This window comes from Coregonus clupeaformis, chromosome 1 (genome assembly GCF_020615455.1).
Source record: "Coregonus clupeaformis isolate EN_2021a chromosome 1, ASM2061545v1, whole genome shotgun sequence".
Taxonomy (NCBI): Eukaryota; Metazoa; Chordata; class Actinopteri; order Salmoniformes; family Salmonidae; genus Coregonus; species Coregonus clupeaformis.
In genome coordinates, this window is record NC_059192.1 from 14,496,319 (window position 1) to 14,519,515 (window position 23,197).

Consider the following 23,197-nt stretch of genomic DNA (forward strand, 5'->3'; position numbering starts at 1 on the left):
GGAGGTCTTTATTCCAGTGAGATTGCTAAGGCGAACACCGCCATGTTTAGTTTTGCTCAACCTAGATCAAGGCACAGACACCGTCTCAATGGGGATAGTTGAGGTGACTACACTGACTGTGCTAGAGGCAGACTCCACTAAACTGGCAGGCTGGCTAACAGCCTGCTGCCTGGCCTGCACCCTATCTCATTGTGGAGCTAGAGGAGTTAGAGCCCTGTCTATGTTGGTAGATAAGATGAGAGCACCCCTCCAGCTAGGATGGAGTCCGTCACTCCTCAGCAGGCCAGGCTTGGTCCTGTTTGTGGGTGAGTCCCAGAAAGAGGGACAATTATCTACAAATTCTATTTTTTGGGAGGGGCAGAAAACCGTTTTCAACCAGCGATTGAGTTGTGAGACTGCTGTAGAGCTTTTCACTCGCCCTAACTGGGAGGGGGCCAGAGACAATTACTCGACGCCGACATCTTTCTAGCTAATTTACACGCTGAAGCTATGTTGCTCTTGGTGACCTCTGACTGTTTCATCCTAACGTCGTTGGCGCCGACGTGGATAACAATATCCCAATACTCTACACTCGCCAGTTTTAGCCTTAGCCAGCACCATCTTCAGATTAGCCTTTACGTCGGTAGCCCTGTCCTGCCCTGGTAAACGGTGTATGATCGCTGGATGATTATTTTTCAGTCTAATATTGCGGGTAATGGAGTCGCCAATGACTAGAGTTTTCAATTTGTCAGAGCTAATGGTGGGAGGCTTCGGTGGCTCAGACCCCGTAACGGGTGGAGGAGAGACCTGAGAAGGCTCGGCCTCTGACTCCGACTCGTTGCTTAGTGGGGAGAACCGGTTGAAAGTTTATGTCGGCTGAATGAGCGACACCGGTTGAGTATTTATTTCCAGAAGCCTTGAGAAAATTGTCCGCTGCGGGGACTGTGCGAGGAGATTTATACTACTATCTGTACTTCCTGGTGGCACAGATGCTGTTTCATCCTTTCCTACACTTAAATTGCCCTTGCCTAACGATTGCATCTGAAGCTGGGCTTGCAGCACGGCTATCCTCACCATAAGGCGATAGTTTTCCTGTATATAATGAGTTCAGCAACTGCAATTAGATGGCATAGTGTTATTGTGGTCCTCTCTAGCTCAATTGGTTGAGCATGGCGCTTGAAACGCCAGGGTAGTGGGTTCGATCCACGGGACCATCCATACGTAAAAATGTATGCACACATGACTGTAAGTCTCTTTGGATAAAAGCGTCTGCTAAATATTATATGTTACTACTTAGATTCAGCTGGTGGAGGTCCTGTAGAACAATGTCCAGATAAAGCGTCCGGGGTGAAAAAGTTGAATGAAAAAAGTAGAGCGAGGAAAAATACATATATTTAAAAATAACTAAGACGTTTGTAAAATGTGTTAAATGAAGATTGATTAAAAGTAAAAACCGTCAAGTTTGGCAGGTAGCCAAGCAACAACAAATGATCTAGCATTCTCCACTGTGATTGTGTCTGGTGGATGAGGATACATTTACTGTCTTAAGGTTACATAGAGGATAGAAGATGTAGGCTATTGGAAAACCAAGACCATGATGCATGAGTTTGATTTGAATACATATTTATTAGATAAATATTAGGATGTCACGTCATCTAACTACATACAGTTTTTCAAGACTAAAAATCACAATTTTTTTCTGACCAGTTTAGTATATGAAATGACTGTACACAGAATGTACAAAACAAAAAAGACAACTGCCACGTGGTGTGTCAATCACTTCAGATTGTACCTCGGAAGTAATATTTTTTGCCTAATCGTGTAAAAACTGTAAATTTGACAAAATTGTACAAACTGTAAATTTTGTATCAACAATTTTTAGGAACCACTCATGGTTCCCACAATTCCCGATTGGTACCTCAAAATGATATTTATTATTTTGTTGTTGTAGCACCTTTATAAAGTACACAGGTAATAGAGAAATACACAGAAGTTGAATTTTACACAAAGAGAAACAAATGTGTATTTTTTTCCTTTTCCAACGGCCCGTGTTTGAGAATTAGATAATAAAGTATCTTACATAAATGAACAAATGTGGTCAGAGAGAGAGGACTGTGCAGACTAAATCAAACACGGACTCCTTTTCCCACAATTCAACAGTCTCTTCTGACAGGAGGATGCAAACTTTACAAATTCTAAATACACAATGCGCATCATTGACCCGTGTGGGGAAAATGTCTACATTTCTGTAAGTTAATGTGTCTCTATTTGTCATTTACATAATGTACATGCATTCCTTAGACCCTCCAGACCCTTTTATTTCTCTCCTCTTGCATTTAAGTAACGGAGTAGAGAGGGCCGGGGGGATCACACCATCTCCCATTTTCTTTAAATGAAAATACATTGCATCCTCTAACACGCTCCCCTTGTGTCCATTGACTGTACAGCTACAGTTGGGTGTGGAGCCTGAACCTCGGACAAGGCTCAAACCTCTATGTGGAGTATAGAGAGTAATGTTGATAGACCAGACTTCAGCATCATGTCTACACAGATCTACAGACACAGGGCAGGGGAGTCAAAATACCTTGCTGTGGCAGTGCATTGTCTTCAACAAACAAACAGACAGACAGACAGACAGACCAAAGGATCATAGGATCAGTTGTATTCAGGTGATTCAACCAGCGTTGGGGATCATTCCTATGTCCTAACAATATCCACCGATTGATCTATAAATTTTCAATTTCATTTAGTAGGCTACATGATCTGATGTAAACCAAATTATGATTATTCTCACAAAGTCACTCAATAGATAAACAAAATAATAACTTAAAATAGGAGAACAATATCAAAAATGCTATGAGAATAATACACATGATGATCTTGTGTTGTACAAGAGGGTTCACAAAAATAAAAAAGAACTCACATTCAATTCCAGAGGGTATTACAATATTTGCAAGTGTCAGAATTATACTTTTGACTTAAACATGGAGGGTAAAGTCACTTTTCCCCAATACATTAGCAAATATATTTAAAGCATATGTTGTCAGGATGACAACCATTTTAAATGATTGTCTTTATAAACCATTGTGGGATCATGTGTGCTCTTCCTTTTTTTTTAAGATGACAAAATACAGTTTAACAGTAACAAGACAGAAAATGTAGTGCAACCACACATTTATTCAGAATTATTTTTGATGGGTTCCCTAGGAGTATGCTTATAGCATAGATGGCATAGATGTCTTACATTATAGTAGATGGCCAAGCCAACTCCTACAAACTATGGAATAACTTTGGTGATGTATCACGCACAGCAATTTTCCAATGAACAGTCAAAATGGGGGAAAAAAAGTTGGACAATACATTACCATTAACCAAAATCATTCCTTTGCAAGAACATTTTAAATAAAATCATGATGAAAAAAACGCAATGGCTATAAAATAAAAAAGACAATAATCTTTCCCTCTAATCTAGAACAGAGACCATTGGCACACATGCACTTCTTAACACATGGTGGAGCCAAACCTTACAGTATGGTTACAGGAGCAATTGCTGGCCTGTAGAACAGAGGAAGACTCACCTTAAAGAGGGAGAAACAGGCAAACTTTAATATGGCTCTATTACAAGGGGCAAATATATTTTGCAACACTAGATGTGTCTGCCTATAACAGACTAAATAGGGAGTCTTTACTTATCTTTTCTCTTTTTCTATCGATCTCATCCTCATTCTTTCTCTTGCACACACATGCACACCCACACACATGCACACCCACACACTCTCTCCCACACGCACACAGTTCTCCATCATTCTAACCCAAAACAAATGTATTGGTAAAACTCCTTTTTGCATAGCCCACATCCCGACATGGCATTGTACTGCAATATCAGGGAAGAGAAACTTTAACAACATTGGACAGGGCGATAGACAGACAGAATAGTTAACAGTGCTGATTCTTCGATAGACTGGGTTGGGCTAGCTAGAAGGTTAGAATCCTCATCCACAGGCCTTGGTCTCTCCTCTCAGTGCTCTGCCTGCGATGTGGTGTGGGGCTCCGTCTGTTGTGCTTCAGTAGAATGGATGGAACGGACCCAGTGCTGACTGACTGACACCACGATGGAAACACACACTGTGAGCTAAGGGTCAGAGGTTATAAGAACACACTGTAGGTCAAAGGTCAGGGGTTAAAGGTTGTGGTCTCAGGGGGTCAGGGCTTGGAAGAACACACATCAAAATAGGATAGATAGAAACACTGGCCAGGACAAAAATATGACTTTTCTTTCCTATTCTTGTATTTTTTTCTTTGTTTTTGTATAAGGGGGGAAATAAGGATGATAAAACAATGCTACAACACTTTTTCCTAAAAGCCCACACAGAGAGTTCGGCCTGTGAGGTCATACGCATAGAACGTGATTAATAGCTGCACAGTTTTCTTTCGATATAATATCACTTAAGGACTAGACAGCCGACATGGCTGTCAACGTGTTGTTGTCGGCCAGAGGAGCTTCGCAGCTCCGCAATCTTTACATGAGGAAGAGTGTGTGTGAGGAAGTGAGGACATGAGTGCATTTCCTTTTCCTGTCTCTTTCACACACAATGTCCACTCCCTGACATCCAGACTGTCATCCTCATCATCATCATCATCTCATGTTCTGACAGATGACCTCATGCCACCTACACGTCTATGCCACATTTGACAAAACATTGTGTGTGTGTGCGTGTGTGTGTGTCTGACGGTGTGTGAACCCGGGTGTGTAGGAGGTGTGACCTGATTGGGGGTTTGAACTTTGAACCCTGGGTCTGAATCACATAGAGAAGTGCACTACACATTGGGTAAGTGCACTAGGGATGTGTCCCCGCTACCAGTCCATATGAGGATGACGGTGTGTCTATGGACTCTATGGAGAGTCCAGCTGGTTGGACACAGAGCCTGTGGTGTGTGTGTGTGTCTGTGGAGAAGGATTTGAGTTCGGCTTGAGGGAGGCGAAGGGTTAATTGTTCTCGAAGAGGGAGAGGAGGTCATCGTTGCTGTTGGAGGGGAGGTCCGGAGGGTCCAGATAGGACAGGAGCTCGTCTGGGTTGGCCAGCTCTGGAAGCAGCTGTAGAGAGAGAGAGACAGAGAGAGAGAGGGATGAGGGAGGGAAGGAGGAAGAGTGAGAGAGAGAGAGGGAAGGTGGGGGAAAGAGAGAGAGAAAGGGAAGGAGGGAGGGATAGAGAGGAAGAGAGAGAGGGAAGGTAGGAGAGAGAGAGAGAGAGACAGAGTGAGAGCGATAAGGGGAGAGAGGCAAGACATATTGTCATTAGACTTCTCATTTCTATCCAAGACTCTATTTAAACAACTAAAGGTATTAGCATAGCAGCTGACATGCTCCATCAAACCAGAGCTAGGCAATGAGAGAAGCTTTAGCAGACGATGCTAATACTAGCTAGATGATGTTTGCACCTGTTTGCACATGCACCCTAAGCACGATGTCACCATGATGTCACACTTACATCTAGGGAGGGCTCGGGCATGTCACCACTGATTTGACCTTCGATGCCCGAGGAGGGGTTAAAGTTCATATCGCTGTGCGGGTGGCTGTTCTGGCCTTGCTGCAGCTGGGGGGGCGGGGCCTGCTGGCGAGGGGGCTGCAACGATTGGCCGCTGTGATGTAACGACTGCCCTGATTGGCTACCACCGTGATGTAACGACTGGCTGTTGGGGTGAGGAGGTGCGTGCAAGCTCTGCTGTTGCATGGAATTATGGGACTGATCAGTGCTGGAAGGATGAGACATCTGAGGAGGGAGAGAGGGAGGGAGGGAGAGAGACGGAGGGGGAGAAAGAGAGGGAGGGAGAGAAGGAGAGAGTGAGAGACGCAGGGAGAGAGAGATAGGGAAGGCGAGGAAGTAGAATGTGTTTAAAGAAAGCTCTGAGCTGACATGTAGAGGATGACATGAGCAAGGCTGCTAAGAAAAGCTGAACACAATGCCAAAGCTAACCTGATCGAGATCAGTGCTTTTTATGAACTACAAGGTCTTTGACAGGCCTGACAATCATTACAACAAACTATATGAGATGATATACAACAAGTATTTTTATTCCTTTCATATGACATTTGTTGTACCCTGCACCTGGGAAATGTTTGGGTGTGGGTGTACTACTTTTCTATGAGGTTTTTCAGCAACTCTGGTATGAGTGGCCCTGGTGGTTGGTGGTGGAGGTGTAGGAGACTTACAGGGCCGTTGATGCCGTGGCTGAGGGGCTTGTCCTGGGATAGAAGACCCCCGGGGAAGTCTGGGGGGTGGGACAGCTGAGGGGTGTGGATAAAGTCACTCATGGGGGATCCTCCTCCTCTCGGTCCTCCTCCACCACCTCCTCCCCCGCCCGAGGGGTTACCGTGGGGGAAGTCAAAGTTCCCGTGGCCGTGGTAAGTGTTGCCTAGCAGCACAGAAAAACATAAATAAGGGGAGGGGATTCTTAGGTTGTCTTACATACCTTAGTATGACTGTAGTTGCTCTGGATAAGAGTGTCTTCTAAATAACCAACATTTAAAATGTTCAAAATGTATAAAACTGAATTCTGAAATTGGTCTTTACCTGGGCCTCTCGGGCCACCGTACTCCCCTGGGATGCCCCCGGTGCCGACGCCCCCGTGCTGAGCAGGGCCTGATGGGTAATGGGAGGGGCCAGGGCCCAGCTGGGCGATCATCTCCATGACATTGGGCATGGTCATCTGGGAGGGGCTCATGGTCTTGAAGCGTTTGGCCAGTGGTCCATCAGGGTCTTCTTTAATATGGAGGTCAGATTTGATGGGCACCGGCCGCCAGCTACACGATGGGTCAATGTTCACCTCCTCAAACTCCGAACTACGGGAAGAGGAAGGGGACCTTTTTATACAGTCCCATATTTCAAAGGAAGGAGGAAGTGGAAAAGTCCAGTATTACGAAGACACTGTGGTAATAATAATATTGGGAATAGTGGAAATAACATTTAAGCACTACAGGATGAAGACGGGCATTTTTATGGTCCCATATTACATATTAGACACTATAGAAATAATAGTGGGAATACTGGAAAAGAACATGAAGCACTGAAGGTTAATAATAATTATGAGTAATACTATTATTAGTAATAAGGAAGAATAAACATACTTCTGGATGGCGTTGAGGATTCCCCACATGTACTGGTCCACTTCTAGACCCTCTAACAACGCAGTTTTACTGTGAGCAGAGAAAAAGAGAGAGGCATTATTTTAACTAATTCAAAAAAGAGACATAACTTTATTGACAAAACATAGTTTGGAAATGGTCATCACATACTTGCATACAGGACACCTCCACATCCCCCTCTCACAGTTCAGCTGCAGATACGACTCCAGATCAAAACACTGTGGAAGACAAAACACTTATGAGTCTTCAGGTCTCAGGCAAGGTTACTCATCACATTAGCGTAGTTCACCGAACCACCTGTGCTATAAGGGTCTCAAGTTCTTCCTGGTCTAGGCACATAGTCAGGGAAAACTCGTGGCCCTATCCAGCCATCTACTGTGTGGCCCTGTTTAATATATGTAATATGTGTATAATTTTGCAACCCTACTGTCACAGTAGTTAGAAAACATACCCCTTGTCATCCTACCTGTACGTGTTTGCAGTCATGCCCCCTGGCAGGCAGCTGGATGCGCCTGAAAGTGATTGGGCATTTGAGGGAGACTTTGATGGCGGTCTGCTCAATGCCGTCCTCCCCGTTTAGACTGGTGTTACCCGACGAGGCCACAACGCTGCTGAAGTTCCTCTTAACTGGAGGGAGGGACGGGAGAGGAGGGAGAGGGAGGGAGAGAGAGAGAGAGAGAGAGAGAGAGATTAGAGTTAGATTAGAGTTAGGCATATTCTTGCACTCAAGATTGATGTAAAGGTAGTAAGATAGGGTAAAGCCTATATTAGTATAGTATTAGTATAGTACAATATAATAGTGGTAACATGCTCTTGATGATGCAGTGTTCTGCAGGCAGGAGTCAGAGTTATAGTCAGACACGTAAAGACTATTGCAGTATAGTAGTGCAGTAATAGTAACATACTCTTGGTGATGCAGTGTTCTGCAGGCAGGAGTCTCTTCTTCAGGAGCCCTTGCAGGACGGAGCGGACTGAAGGCCTGTGGACCAGCTGCAGCACAAACAGGTGCGACTGCACATAGAGGGGGGAAAGACATAAATAACATAAAGACATAAATAACATAAAGACATAAATAACATAAATAACATAAAGACATAAAAAACATAAAGACATAAATAACATAAAGACATAAATAACATAAAGACATAAATAACATAAATAACATAAAGACATAAAAAACATAAAGACATAAATAACATAAATAACATAGACATAAATAATATAAAGACATTAATAACATAAAGACATAAATAATATAAATAACAAAGACATTAATAACATAAAAACATAAAGACATAAATAACATAACGACATAAATAACATAGACATAAATAACATAAATAACATAAAGACATAAAACAAAGACATTAATAAAATACAAAAATAAAAACTGGATTATGAACACATCCAGTGTATCCTCTACATACATTTAAAATATCCCTTGTATCTGCATATTCTATTGAATTGTGTACTCACACAGCAGCACGCGGTGACGGTGATCTGGATGGTGTTTCTGCCGGGCTGACACACTTGCTTCAGGTGCAAGGGTTTATGGGACGTCTTGTTGTCGCCCCGCTCGATGGTCAGGGGCGTGGCGTTGACACTGACCTGGAAGGAGGAAGGAGAGTGTGTCTGTGTGTCACGCCCTGACCTTTAATGCCTGTTGTTTCTTGTTGGTTTGGTCAGGGTGTACAGTCTATGTTTGTATATCTATGTTGGCCAGGTGTGGTTCCCAATCAGAGGCAGCTGTCGATCGTTGTCTCTGATTGGGGATCATACTTAGGCAGCCATGTTGCCTACCTATGTTGTGGGATCTTGTTTCTGTGGGTTTGGCTTGTTTGATGTTAGCCTTTAGAACTTCACGTTACGTTGCTTTTGTTGTTTTGTTCGGTGTTTATTCAATAAATGAACATGTACGCATACCACGCTGCACCTTCGTCCAATCCTGTACTCAACGAACGTGACAGAAGATCCCACCACCAACGGACCAAGCAGCGTGAACAGGAGGAGCACACATCATGGACATGGGAGGAGATATTAGACGGAAAAGGATCATGGACGTGGGAGGAGATCCAGGCAGGGATGGATCGCCTTCCTTGGGAGCAGACGGAGGCAGCGAGGGAGATAAAACGGCGACTCAAAAGGTCCCGACCGCTAAGGAAGCCCGAGAGGCAGCCCCAAGAATTTTTTTTGGGGGGGTACACAGGGTGGTTGGCTAAGCAGCAGGAGGCTCGGAGAGACCTGCAGATTAGCACTCTAACAGAAGAGACAACCACCTGCAGGAGGCCCGTAGGGAGAAGGAGTCAATGGTTGCACGGAGAGATGAGCTGGCCAGGCAACAAGAGAAGCTGAGAGAGGAATTAACCCTCCAGCAGCAGAGAGCTCAGTCTTTAGAGCAGAGGTTAGCAGAGCCAACTCCCCGCACTCGCTTTGAGGAGCGTGTGACCATGCAGGCACCAGGCTATGCGCCGGCTTTACGCACTGTGCCGCCAATGCGCCTTCATAGACCGGTAAAGCCCGTGCCTGCTCCTCGCACCAAACCTGTGGTGCGTGTCTCCAGTCCGGCACGGCCCGTACCTGCTCCTTGCACCAAACCAGTGGTGCGTGTCTCCAGTCCGGTACGGCCCGTACCTGCTCCCCGCACCAACACAGTGGTGCGTGTCGCCAGCCCGGTACGCCCCGTACCTGCTCCTCGCACCAATCCAGTGGTGCGCGTCTCCAGGCCGGCACGGCCCGTGCTTGCTCCTTCGCACCAAACCCGTGGTGCGTGTCTCCAGTCCGGTACGGCCCGTACCTGCTCTCCGCACCAAACCAGTGGTGCGTGTATCCAGCCCGGTATGCCCCGTGCCTGCTCCCCGCACCAAACCAGTGGTGCGTGTATCCAGTCCAGTACGGCCCGTACCTGCTCCCAGCAACAAACCAGTGGTGCGTGTATCCAGTCCGGTACGGCCTGTACCTGCTCCCCGCACCAAACCAGTGGTGCGTGTTGCCAGCCCGGTACGCCCCGTACCTGCTCCCCGTACCAAACTAGTGGTGCGTGTATCCAGTCCTGTACGGCCCGTACCTGCTCCCCGCACTAAACCAGTGGTGCGTGTCGCCAGCCCGGTACGCCCCGTGCCTGCTCCTCGCACCAAACCAGTGGTGCGTGTCTCCAGTCCGGCACGGCCCGTGCCTGCTCCTCGCACCAGACCAGTGGTGCGTGTTCCCAGCCCGGTGCGGCCCATGCCTGTTCCTCGCACCAGACCAGTGGTGCGTGTCCCCAGCCCGGTACGGCTGGTGCCAGAGCAGTCCGCTCTACCGGTGCCTAGTCCAGCTCTGGTCAGCTGCTCCACTCCGGTGCCAGAGCAGTCCGCTCCACCGGGGTCCAGTTCAGCTCCGGTCAGCGGCTCCACTCCAGTGCCAGAGCAGTCCGCTCTACCGGTGCCTAGTCCAGCCACGGTCAGCTGCTCCAGTCCAGAGCCAGAGCAGTCCGCTCCACCGGGGTCCAGTTCAGCTCCGGTCAGCGGCTCCACTCCAGAACCAGAAGTCAACCCCTCTCCAGGGTCAGGGCCTCCCACACCAGGGTCCAGACAGGGCTTGGTGCTTCGCGGGGGGATTGCCGGTCCAGGCCCAGACGTCAGCCCCTCTCCAGGGTCGGGGCATCCCACACCAGGGTCCAGACAGGGCTTGGTGCATCGTGGGGGGATTGCCGGACCAGGCCCAGACGTCAGCCCCTCTCCAGGGTCGGGGCCTCCCACACCAGGGTCCAGACAGGGCTTGGTGCATCGTGGGAGGACTGAGAGGGGAAGCATCGCGCCGGGGGTGCAACGGGGAGGCAGTAAGGGAGAGGACGTCACGCCCGGAGCCGGAGCCACCACCGAGGCTAGATGCCCACCCGGACCCTCCCCTGTTAAGTTAGGTTTTGCGGCCGGAGTCCGCACCTTTGGGGGGGTACTGTCACGCCCTGACCTTTAATGCCTGTTGTTTCTTGTTGGTTTGGTCAGGGTGTACAGTCTATGTTTGTATATCTATGTTGGCCGGGTGTGGTTCCCAATCAGAGGCAGCTGTCGATCGTTGTCTCTGATTGGGGAATCATACTTAGGTAGCCATGTTGCCTACCTATGTTGTGGGATCTTGGTTCTGTGGGTTTGGCTTGTTTGATGTTAGCCTTTAGAACTTCACGTTACGTTGCTTTTGTTGTTTTGTTCTGTGTTTATTCAATAAACTAACATGTATGCATACCATGCTGCACCTTGGTCCAATTCTGTACTCAACGAATGTGACACTGTGTGTGTGTGTATCTGTATGCATGCTGCATGCGTGCGTGCGTGCGTGCGTGTGCTGACCTGGACGGAGGCGGGCCAGTTGGTGTTCATCTGTCGGTCCTCATGGTGGTAACACTTGAATTGCAGCTCCAGGTCTGACCTAGAGGGGGCAAAGAGCAAAGGGCAGAGGTCAATACAGTCAAATACATTACATTTAAATTTTAGTCATTTAGCAGATACAAAACAGTTTTTCCTAATCCGCTCCTCTGGGACACCCAGCCAGGACAGCACAGTTTTGTTCCAGCCCAGCACTAGCACACCTTATTCAGTTGGTCAAGGGTTTGGTAATAAGCTTAGTTGAAAGTTCTTTAAATGATCAGGACTGCTATTGGTCAATATTTTCCATGGAATGCGAACATGGCAACATTTTTGTGGTGGTACAGAAATAGAATAAGACTTGAGTCTCACCTCCACATGTCTCTGTATCTCACCTCCACATGTCTCTGTATCTCACCTCCACATATCTCTGTATCTCACCTCCACATGTCTGTATCTCACCTCCACATGTCTCTGTATCTCACCTCCACATGTCTCTGTATCTCACCTCCACATGTCTCTGTATCTCACCTCCACATGTCTCTGTATCTCACCTCCACATGTCTCTGTATCTCACCTCCACATGTCTCTGTATCTCACCTCCACATGTCTCTGTATCTCACCTCCACATGAGGGTCTGGTGTAGGAACGGTCGCAGGTGTATGTGTCTGTGTGTGTGTCTGTCTGTGTGTCTGTCTGTCTCTGTATCTCACCTCCACATGAGGGTCTGGTGTAGCAACGGTCGCAGGTGTATGTGTCTGTGTGTTTGTCTGTCTGTGTGTCTGTCTGTCTCTGTATCTCACCTCCACATGAGGGTCTGGTGTAGCAACGGTCGCAGGTGTATGTGTCTGTGTGTGTGTCTGTCTGTGTGTCTGTCTGTCTCTGTATCTCACCTCCACATGAGGGTCTGGTGTAGCAACGGTCGCAGGTGTATGTGTCTGTGTGTGTGTCTGTCTGTCTCTGTATCTCACCTCCACATGAGGGTCTGGTGTAGCAACGGTCGCAGGTGTATGTGTCTGTGTGTGTGTGTCTGTCTGTCTCTGTATCTCACCTCCACATGAGGGTCTGGTGTAGCAACGGTCGCAGGTGTATGTGTCTGTGTGTGTGTCTGTCTGTCTCTGTATCTCACCTCCACATGAGGGTCTGGTGTAGCAACGGTCGCAGGTGTATGTGTCTGTGTGTGTGTCTGTCTGTGTGTCTGTCTGTCTTTGTATCTCACCTCCACATGAGGGTCTGGTGTAGCAACGGTCGCAGGTGTATGTGTCTGTGTGTGTGTCTGTCTGTGTGTCTGTCTGTGTCTGTATCTCACCTCCACATGAGGGTCTGGTGTACCGACGGTCGTAGGTGTATGTGTCTGTGTGTGTGTCTGTCTGTGTCTGTCTGTGTGTCTGTCTGTCTCTGTATCTCACCTCCACATGAGGGTCTGGTGTACCGACGGTCGTAGGTGGTAGACGTGGTTACTGACGGCGAGGTTGTGTTCCAACCGGAAAGGTTCCAACACCACACCGTCCCGGACCGGAAAGGTCAACCGCAGCTCATCGTTGGGATTGGCTGATGGGAGCGGAGAGACAGGACAGGAAGATAGGACGTCAGCTTTCCTTTTAACTGTATCTGTGGTAGTGGGGTAAGAATTGTATACTGGTTTATTAACAGTCACACATACAGAAAACTGGCTGGGGCACCGGGATATCACTGTGGGGTATTACCCTAACTAACACATGGCTGTAGAATCCTATGGTTATACGCTATAGGAGTCAACTACAGTACAGCCATGTACAGTAAATGTGATATTTCAGTACTTAATTTTTTATACATTTGCAAAAATGTATAAAAAATAGTTTTTGCTTTGTCATTATTGGGTATTTAGAAGCCACTTGGACCTAGACTTGGCGCTCCGGTACCGCTACCGCACGGCAAGAGGCTTCTAAACAGCTTCTACCCCCAAGCCATTAGACTCCTGAACATCTAATCAAATGGCTACCCAGACTATTTGCATTGCCCCCCCACCCCTCTTTTACGCTGCTGCTACTCTCTGTTTATTATCTATGCATAGTCACTTTAAGACATTTTTTAAAAACGTTTTAAAAAATGATTATTTGTTTATTCTTTCTTAAAACTGCATTGTTCGTTAAGGGCTTGTAAATTAGCATTTCACTGTAAGGTCTACACCTGTTGTATTCGGCGCATGTGACAAATAACATTTGATTTGATTTGATTTGATATTGTGTGTAGATTGATGAGGGGAAAAAACTATTGAATCCATTTTAGAATAAGGCTGTAACGTAATAAAATGTTGAAAAAGTGAAGGGGTCTGAATACTTTCCGAATGCACTGTATCAGGGCAGAATGTAGTAGTGATCAGGGTTGGGCTCAATTCCATTTAATTTCCAGTCAAATTCCAATTCCAACTTTTCTCAATTGAAAAGCAAAGCAGAGAATTTGAATTTCTGTGTACTTCCTGAATTGACTGGAATTGAAATGGAATTGACCCCAACCCTGGTAGTTATGTAGTGAAGTAGTCGTGTCTCAATGGCTTTGTATCTCATGAAAATGAAATAAAACCATAAATGTACTGCTAATACTTTGTTGTGCAGGCATTGCTATATTTTCAGCCAAAGGTATCGAAAGAGTTACTGACGGCTTAGAATAGCTCTGCTGTACTGTCTGTAGACTAGCCACTGTGTGTGTGTGTGTGTGTGTGTGTGTGTATGTGTGTGTGTTGTGTGCGAGCATGCATACATACTTACATACGTGCATATGTGTGCGTGCATGCATGCATCCATGTGTGGATGCACCAGTGTAAGTACTCACTGGGAGGTGGCAGCGCTGCCATATTTGGTTTCATGTCAGGCGGGAACGGGGGCTTGACATCCTGGTTGGGCGAGAGGTATGGGACCATACTGCTTCCGGGGGTCATTGGGGGAGTGGGGTTACCAGGCACCGGGGAGTGGGGGTAGTTAACTGGCCTGGGGGCCTGCAGAGAGGGAGAGAGGTAAAGAGAGAGGGGGAGGGAGGGGAAAAAAGGAGAGGGGGAGAGAGAGAGGAAGAAGAGTGATACATACGGGTTAAAGAAAAACCATGAGAGAGAGAGAATTAAAATAACTCTGTTGGCAGTTCCATTGCTTAGACAAAGGATAAAAAAGGAGAGTACATACCCCGTTGCCTTGGCTATATGAGTATCCACCTCTAGGTAAGTTGCTGTTCTGACCATTGAATGGCTCTTGCTGTGAATGAAACAGACATCAATGGTTAAATGTACAACTGCACAATGGGATCAGGTGTAAATGGTAAAATGGTTATGTTACTGTGAGGGGAGGTCTAGAGCTTACAGGTAGATAGGGAGTGTTAGTGTGAGGGAGCTCTCACCCTATAGTACTGCCCCATGGGCATTCCTTGCGGGTGGTACTGGCCTTGCCCCTGCCCCCCAGGCATCCTCTGGCCGGGGTAGTTTGGGGAAGGCATCGGTCTGGATGGGTTAGAGGTAGGGTACTGACTCTGCTGGGGAGGGAACTGACCGTTAGGACCATACTGCTGACCCCCGTAGTTTGGCTGTAGAGAGAGAGAGAGAGAGAGAGAGAGAGAGAGAGAGGGAGAGAGAATCAATCAACAACTTAATTAATCTATCAACATTTGTGAGAAAGGCATGAACTGCATGTGGGGAGGTACTATGACAATATAATACTCAAAGGAAAAATACACACACACACACACACCATCCAACTCACCTCTCCAGGATAGGGCCTCTTCATGCCCTGAACAGGCATGGCCTGCCTGGGGCCACCAGGTCCTCCGTAGCCCTGCTGGGGCATCCTCTGGCCATGGGCCCCAAAAGGCCCCATGCCTGGGGCTTGAGTTTGGTTCATGCCCATGGGAGGCCCACCCATGCTCGGGTTGTTCATGGCCTGGCCCATGCTGCCTGGGTTCATGCCTCCAGGGGGCCCTCTGGGGCCGGGCTGGTTCATGAACTGGTTGTTGTAGGCCTGGCCTGGGCCCATCTGGAAGGAGGAACACATCTGGAGGAAAAAGAAAGGTGGAAGAAAGGATGAAGAGTTACAGTTAAGTAGGAAGCTGCAGGTTTGACTCCATGGTTTTAGTGTATAAAGTGTATATAGTGTGTAATGTATGTAGTTGTACCTGGTTTTCCTCAGGCCCAAAACAAGATATTATAAGTTATTATGGCAATGGTGTGTGTGTGTGTGTTTGTATGCATGTTATGATAACTGTGTTTGTACGTGCCGTGACGTGTCCGTACCTGTCCATACTGGTTCATCTCTTTGTTCTGGGTCTCCTGCTGCATGGCTGCCACGGTAGCGGTTGCCGTGGCGGTTGCCGTAGCAGCGGCGGCGGCAACAGCGGCAGCAGCAGCAGCAGCTGCTGGTTGGGTGAAGTCGCCAGGCTGGCGGGAGTGTTGGGGCATGCCCATCCCCCCTGGGGGAGTGTTAGGACCACCTGGGTAACTATATAACGGCAACAATATGAATTAGAGCTGTGTATACTGTACAGTATGTGTTAAAAGCATAGAGTAAGAGTGAGATAGAGAATGTGTCAGTTTTAACTTCATTCATGTGTGTGTATGACCTCTTACCTCCCGCTGTAGCTCCCTCCACCGGGATATCCTTGCCTGCCATACATCCCCTGCTGCATGTAGCCCTGACCCTGGCCTCCCTTGGTCGGGAACTGCTGCTGCTGGCCGGGGAACTGGGGGGAGTTGAGGCCTGCCGGACCCCCAGACATACCCTGGCCCATGGGGTTACCTCCTGGGTTCATATGGCTGGAGCTGTTGGCCAAAACCTGGGTGAAGAAAGGTCAAATGTAAAAATAAAAAAAAAGGTCTAACAACTGATCCTTGATATAGTTTTTGATTAGACACAGCAAACAGGGTTATGTCAACCACAGAGATCCTAATATGTCATTATATGATGTCAACTCACTGTGTGGGACTTCAACAAGAGAACTTTGATATAGGTCTAGCTTTTGGTGATACACACACAGCAAACCATATTTCAACCAACATCAAAATTCCAATAAACCCCTAGCCTCTAGTCCCTGGGACATTTTGTCAATCTGAGAGGAATGGCTAGGTAAAAGCAATATGGTGATGATTCCACCAGGTCCAATCAGAGGGCAAAATGGAGCTACCACCATATTACTTATACCTATCCAATCATCTCAGATCTACACAGGTGCCTAAGGAGATTTGGGATTCAGGGTCTGTCTTCGGTAGTTCAATTACTAGACTCAATACAAAGGTATAAGAGTGTGTGTTGTGTGTCGAAAACATCAAATAGTGTGTACTGAAGTGTGTGTGGGTGTGTGTTGTGTGTCTCACCTGACTCTGTGATGTGTTGGTCACACCCCACACCGTGGTAACAACGGACAATGACCCTGGGGGCTGGTTGGTGTTCTGTTGCCATGGGACAGAGTCGTAGGCAAATGACCCATCACTACAGAACAAATACGAACACACACATTAACCCAGAGATAGGCAATATGGACAAAAATCCATACCGCGATAAATTGCCTGAATTGATGTGATAATGATAAATAGAACGATACGTTTATAACATTAATGTGCACCACATTTTTTTGTAATGATCCTTTAAAGCCCCCCAGTCAAAAACCTGATTTTCTTGTGTTTTATATATATTTCCACACTATGAGGTGGAGTAATACTGTGAAATTGTGAAAATTATGATAATTCCCTTTTAGTGTAAGAGCTGTTTGAAAAGACCGCCTGAAATTTCAGCCTGTTTTGGTGGGATGGAATTTTGGCCATTGAAATAGGAATTAGAATCCTTAATAGGATTTGGCATTCCATGGTGACATCACCAAGCAGTAAATTAGTTAATAGACCAATAAGAAAGAAAGTTCCAAACCTCTCTTCCAATAACAGGTAATTGTCAGTTTTCCCCTCCCACTTAGACCACATCCAGATAGTCCTAGCAAAATTATTGCTTGGGAAATTGCTCTTTGCTAAGAAGCTATTTTTGTTTATTATCATTGACCATTTTAATGGAAAACAATCACAGTAAGGTACTTGATTGTTATCCTGAAAATTATTTGATATTGAGATGAAAACAGCTGCATTGGACCTTTAAACTACTAGTACTAGTTTGATGGTTGTAGCCATCGATTGTCCAATTAACAATCACCCATATTAGCAAACTTATTTCATTTAAATCTTCAAATTTTTCTAGTATAGGCTATTTATCGTTATGAACGATATCAGCAAAATGCCTGCGATAAGTGATCGGTATCGATCATTTTCGGTTTATCGTCCCAGCTCTACATTAACCTATCACTTCAGAATACACACACGCACACGCACGCACACACACATACACACACATAGACCCTGTCATCACTGCAGGGCAGATACAAACACATACTAATGTGACAGCCGTGGATTTCATTTGGCCAAGTACGTAACACAACAGAGGATTGCATATCCACCCAGAAATGTGAAATGTGCTCATAATCCTTGGAAACATTCGGCCACGTACACTATCCGTCAAAAGTTTTAGAACACCTACTCATTCAAGGGTTTTCCTTTATTTTTACTATTTTCTACATTGTAGAATAATAGTGAAGACATCAAAACTATGAAAACACATATGGACCAAAAACCCAAAAAGTGTTCAACAAATCAAAATATATTTCCAAAATATATCTTAAAATAGCCACCCTTTGCCTTGATGACAGCTTTGCACACTCTTGGCATTCTCTCAACCAGCTTCATGAGGTAGTCACCTGGAAAGCATTTCAATTAACAGGTGTGCCTTCTTAAAAGTTAATTAATGCGTTTGAGCCAATCAGTTGTGTTGTGACAAGGTAGGGGGGATATACAGAAGGTAGCCCTATTTGGTAAAAGACCAAGTCCATATTATGGCAAGAACAATTATGGCAAGAAAAGCTCAAATAAGCAAAGAGAAACGACAGTCCATCACTACTTTAAGACATGAAAGTCAGTCAATACGGAACATTTCAAGAACTTTGAAAGTTTCTTTAAGTGCAGTCGCAAAAACCATCAAGCGCTATGATGAAACTGACTCTCATGAGGACCACGACAGGATTGGAAGACCCAGAGTTACCTCTGCTTATTCTACAATGTAGAAAATAGTGAAAATAAAGAGAAACCCTTGAATGAGTAGGTGTTCTAAAACTTTTGACCAGTAGTGTATATGTTATTTCGAATATTTGGCATTAAAACTCCAAACAAATCGGAGGCTAGAATATGAATAACTGGAACATTATGAATAAACAAACTAAACTCTACGGGGAGAAACAGACAGTGATGTAACAGGGAAGTAAGGGATGTTTTTGGAGAGGAGTGTGTTTTCACACATAGCTGTGGTGTTGGAAGGGACCCGATATACTAGTATCTTCAAGGAGTAGAACACTTCCCAAGATGCTCGGCGTAGAGCAGACTTGTGGCAGCCAGGTTTGGAATAGGGGCGAGAATGGAATGTTCTGCTAAACATTACTTCACTGCAGCCCACTCCCTCCGTTTGTGTGTGCATTTGTGCGTGTGTACGTGCCTGTGTGTGTGTATTAGTGATGGGGGGAAAAAATCGATACAGTTACAACATCGGGATATTATTTTTGACGATATATAGTATCATTTTGACAATATCGCAATATTATTTTTGCACTAGTTGGCTGTACCTGCACCAAAACTCCAGTATTTTTCCTTCATAGCTTGTTCTCCATCTTCTTTTTAAATAAGGAGCCAATTTGTTTTCAGCACTTTTATTTCCATGACTGATAAGAACTTCTTTTCTCATGGCTCTCTCTTGTCCCTCTGCAGCAGACATATTGTGAGCAATATGTTTGGAATATCGAATTGCAATAAAATCACAGTATCGAATCACAAATACACATAGAATCATGAGAATCGCAATACATAAGTATCGTGATAATATCGTTTCGTGAGGTCCTTGGCAATTCCCAGTCCTAGAATGTATGTGTGTCCTTATCCTCCAAGCTAGCTCTGCTAAGCTTGTCTTAGCTCACTTTCATGAAGAGAAAAACTCAGTACATGTATTTATTTGAGAAGGGACTGGGAGGAGGATATTCTAGGTTAAATGCAACATAGGGGATGATTTATATAGCCTACTTTGAGGGGGGAGAGGTGGGAGGAAACAGAGATTTAGGTCAACATTGTTTAAGTTAACATGAACGATCCAGTTTAAACCAGGGAACCAATGAAGGAGTGTGTGTTTAAATTACATGTGCTCACAGCTGTTGTGTAAGTGAAAATGAAAGTGACAATGTCTCCATTTTTTTATGTTAAACAGAAAACATGTACAGTAAAGTACACACTGACAGACGGACGGACGGGGACACACAAACACACACTGACCCATGTGAGAGTCCTCCGGGGGGTTTCATGGTGTTTATGCTGGGCTGCATGGGGACTTTGCCCTGCGGGGGCTCGTTCTGTCTGCTCTTCTGGTGACGCAACAGCAGGAGGCGACCCAGCTCCTCGCACCACGATGACAGCAGGGCTACGGGAAAGAAACACACACACACACACACACACTCATGTGTCAGTCTAATAACGTAGGAAACACACACACAGGTCGGTCTACACATACAACTTCAAACTTTAACTAGTCTGTCGGTCTGCTAAAACAGTCTCTGGTATGTCTCCAGTATGTCAGTTTGAAGTAAGTCAGTTTCTATTACCAAACATGGGATCCTATGATATTGTTTTCCTGACTACTTCAGCAACATGATTTGGACTCTCTGAATGTCTCCACAGCCACTTCTGCCATCAGAAAAACAAACAAACAATTGCCCATCAAAATTCCTTGATCAAAAATATCTCACTTGATTAATCAACTATCTGACTATGTTCTGCCCACTACATTTGAGTGCTGCCTCTCACTCTTCAAGTTGGACTGCAGTTCTGCCTCCTGCCATATTGAGGCACCCTAACACAGTAATCCCAGCCTGTCTGTTGCTGTCTGTCTGCAAGTGTAGATCTCAGTGACTGATGGAATGAATCACACAGTGTTTATCTGCAGTACATCAGCTCTGATCCCTCTAGAAGAGAGTCCCCTGGCTTTCTGAAGAGGACGGGTAAATTGCAGAGCGAGAGAGCGAGAGGGGGAGGGGGAGAGAGATGGGGAAAGATAGAGAGAGAGAGAGAGAGAGAGAGAGAGAGAGAGAGAGAGAGAGAGAGAGAGAGAGAGAGAGAGAGAGAGAGAGAGAGAGAGAGAGAGAGAGAAAGGGAGATGGTTATGGAGAGAGAGAGAGAGAGGGAGATGGATATGGAGAGAGAGAGAGCGTATACCCATCCTCTCCCCTCCTTTCCTCGCCTCCTCCTTTCCCTCCTCTTTCTTTCACCCCCTCTTCCTACCCTCCACTCGACCCCAATGACTAATCAGAATGCTCAGCGTCCTCAGTCATTTTCAATGCAGGTAACTGTCTGCTGCACCATGCAGGCAGGCAAATATCATTATGAATGGTGTATGATGTACTGTACATAAGAAGAGTTATTGACTTAATGTCTAACATCTTAACACAGAAAATAAGCTCAAAAGGTGTTTGAGATCGAACAGCAAAGCCTTAATTGAGCCATATGACACAAATGTCTGCTTAATGTCTGCTAAAATGACAAAAAAAAAAAAAATAATGAATAAAGGAGGGGAGAGAGAAGAGAATAGAAGAGAAGAAATGAGAAGAGGATAGTTGACCACAGCAGAGCAGACTGAGCCACACTGAGCCAATCTCTGAGCAGCAGGTTGCTGCCAGAGCCAGAGGGAGGAGAGACTCAGCCCTCCTACTTAAAGTGGAATTATTCCACCCTGCCATTACAGAGAGCTTATCTCCCCACTTAATCACCACCTCCGTCCTCCCTCCATACGCCCAGCCTGTCGTAAGACGTGGCAAACTGCTATTTACACCCATAGAGTTCTGGTCAAAAGTAGTCACGCAAGGGTTAAGTACTCTGCTAGTCCCCCCCCACCCTAACCCTAACCCTAACCCCCCTCTCTCTCTCTCTCTCTGTCACTCAGTCTCTCTGTCACTCAGTCGCTCTTTCACTCTTTCTTTCTCTCTCTGCTCTACAGTAATTAGCATTGGGAGTTTCCTTGTAATGGAGGACTTGCCCTCTATCATTAGTTAATGGAAACAGCAGCCTGTTGCCCCGGGTTACACTTCCTGCTGTTCACACAGGATGGATGACTCAGGTGATTTAGCTAGTGGATAGTCTCCTCTTCTACACTTAAAGGTACATGACGACATCATTATATCTTTCTCTCTGCTGTTGACACTGCAATATCTCAGCACTTCTGTATAATAAACAGCAAGTTTAAAAGACCATACCACACATTTCCACTGAACTTACAGTATGGATGAATGCAGAAAGCAGTGATGTCACAGACTAGTCTATATTACAGGCTTGACTGTGCAGCCCACATTACTCACAACACTCTGATATAGACACACATGCAGATCAGCTCACGTACACTACAGATAGAGGTAGTACTATATAGTACACACAGATATGAGACAGTACACTTTCTCAGAACATGAAAACCGTACATTGGACGTCTATACACGCATTGTCAGAAGCCTATACACATACAATGTGTGATACAAGACAAAAATAAGCTATTTCTATAAAATCATAATCTATATAAGCTCCAGCCAGTATGCTGTGTAATGTGGGCAGGATAATGTATGCAAAATAAGAAATATGGAGAGGGTATCAAATCCTCTTGAAATCAAAAGGCGGCATCCCAAATGGAACCCTATTCCCTATGTAGTGCACTCCTTTTGACCAGAGCCCTATGGGCCCTGGTCAAAAGAAGTGCCCTTAAAAGAAAATTGGGTGCCATTTGGGATGTAGACAAAGTCATGCTTCTGCAAAACCGTAATGGAACCCATTTAGCAGCCAATGATATCCTTCCCAGCTAATGACCCCCCCTCCACTCCACTCTGCTAGCCTCTGCCCAACCAGAAGCACATCCAATGGGTTTATAATCTCTCTCCATGACTCTGGGGCAGATTCAATCAAAACCACACTTCAGGAAAAACCGGCACAGGGTAAATAATCACATTCATTTTATAAACTGTCTGTTCAGGTTTTCTCATAGTGCGAGTTTGATTTGGCCTCTGTGAGCATACAGAGCATACAGATGGAGAGGTGGAGATGGAGTAACGACAAGCGGTCGGATGCTGGAGCCAGAGAGGGATGGATGGAGGGAGGGATGGAGCGAGTTTAGCTACCTGAGTCACTCTGACATCTCCTGCAGGTGTTGGTTTCTGTAGGGTTCAAATTACACATTTTACTGGGGAGGGAGGGGTTAATCACGAACAAAACACAAAATGCAGCAGCAACAGTCAAGTTAAACGTGCAGTCTGCAATTTCTGTGTCTTGTATCCCTATGTGTGTGGCCATGGCACCAAACCCACAAACAATCGAGGCTCAAAGTAAACACACAAACAAAACAAAAGTTAGGCTCGCCTATGAAAAAAAACGTAGGCTCATGTAAGCCAATCACTCGCAAAGAGCCTTCCCTTCCACCCTATACGGTCAGACTATATAAATATATACATTTGTTTTATATGCATTTGATATGAATACTTGACTGACAAAGAGATCCAGAGAGATGGATAGCCTTGCACTATGCTCTTTAAAAAGGCAAAGAAGAATAAAGTCATAGTTCTGTAGTGATAGAGATTAAGACTACTGTAGTCCTACCAAATCAATATATTTGTCTGA

General features: G+C 45.7%; 1 protein-coding gene across 6 annotated transcripts in view; it reads right to left on the reverse strand.

Moving 5' to 3' along the window:
* Nucleotides 1-1,585: 1,585 nt before the first annotated feature.
* The window catches only part of LOC121574073 (zinc finger MIZ domain-containing protein 1-like), a 194,746-nt gene continuing 173,134 nt past the window's right edge, over nt 1,586-23,197 (reverse strand). For 3 of the 6 annotated variants that reach the window (XM_045206844.1, XM_045206877.1, XM_045206889.1), the window contains 19 exons: nt 19,826-19,970; nt 16,793-16,907; nt 16,049-16,254; nt 15,716-15,920; nt 15,189-15,476; nt 14,830-15,012; nt 14,619-14,687; nt 14,275-14,437; nt 12,873-13,074; nt 11,449-11,527; nt 8,600-8,731; nt 8,029-8,134; nt 7,590-7,750; nt 7,274-7,341; nt 7,106-7,174; nt 6,552-6,820; nt 6,191-6,393; nt 5,469-5,750; nt 1,586-5,074 (listed from right to left, as the gene is read on the reverse strand). In XM_045206844.1, the coding sequence (XP_045062779.1) occupies nt 4,967-5,074; nt 5,469-5,750; nt 6,191-6,393; nt 6,552-6,820; nt 7,106-7,174; nt 7,274-7,341; nt 7,590-7,750; nt 8,029-8,134; nt 8,600-8,731; nt 11,449-11,527; nt 12,873-13,074; nt 14,275-14,437; nt 14,619-14,687; nt 14,830-15,012; nt 15,189-15,476; nt 15,716-15,920; nt 16,049-16,254; nt 16,793-16,907; nt 19,826-19,970 (3,053 nt within the window). In that variant the 3' untranslated portion in view covers nt 1,586-4,966. Of the gene's footprint in view, nt 5,075-5,468; nt 5,751-6,190; nt 6,394-6,551; nt 6,821-7,105; nt 7,175-7,273; nt 7,342-7,589; nt 7,751-8,028; nt 8,135-8,599; nt 8,732-11,448; nt 11,528-12,872; nt 13,075-14,274; nt 14,438-14,618; nt 14,688-14,829; nt 15,013-15,188; nt 15,477-15,715; nt 15,921-16,048; nt 16,255-16,792; nt 16,908-19,825; nt 19,971-22,701; nt 22,738-23,197 lie in introns of all 6 variants that reach the window. The other 3 variants (XM_045206853.1, XM_045206816.1, XM_045206855.1) reach the window with 3 other exon arrangements.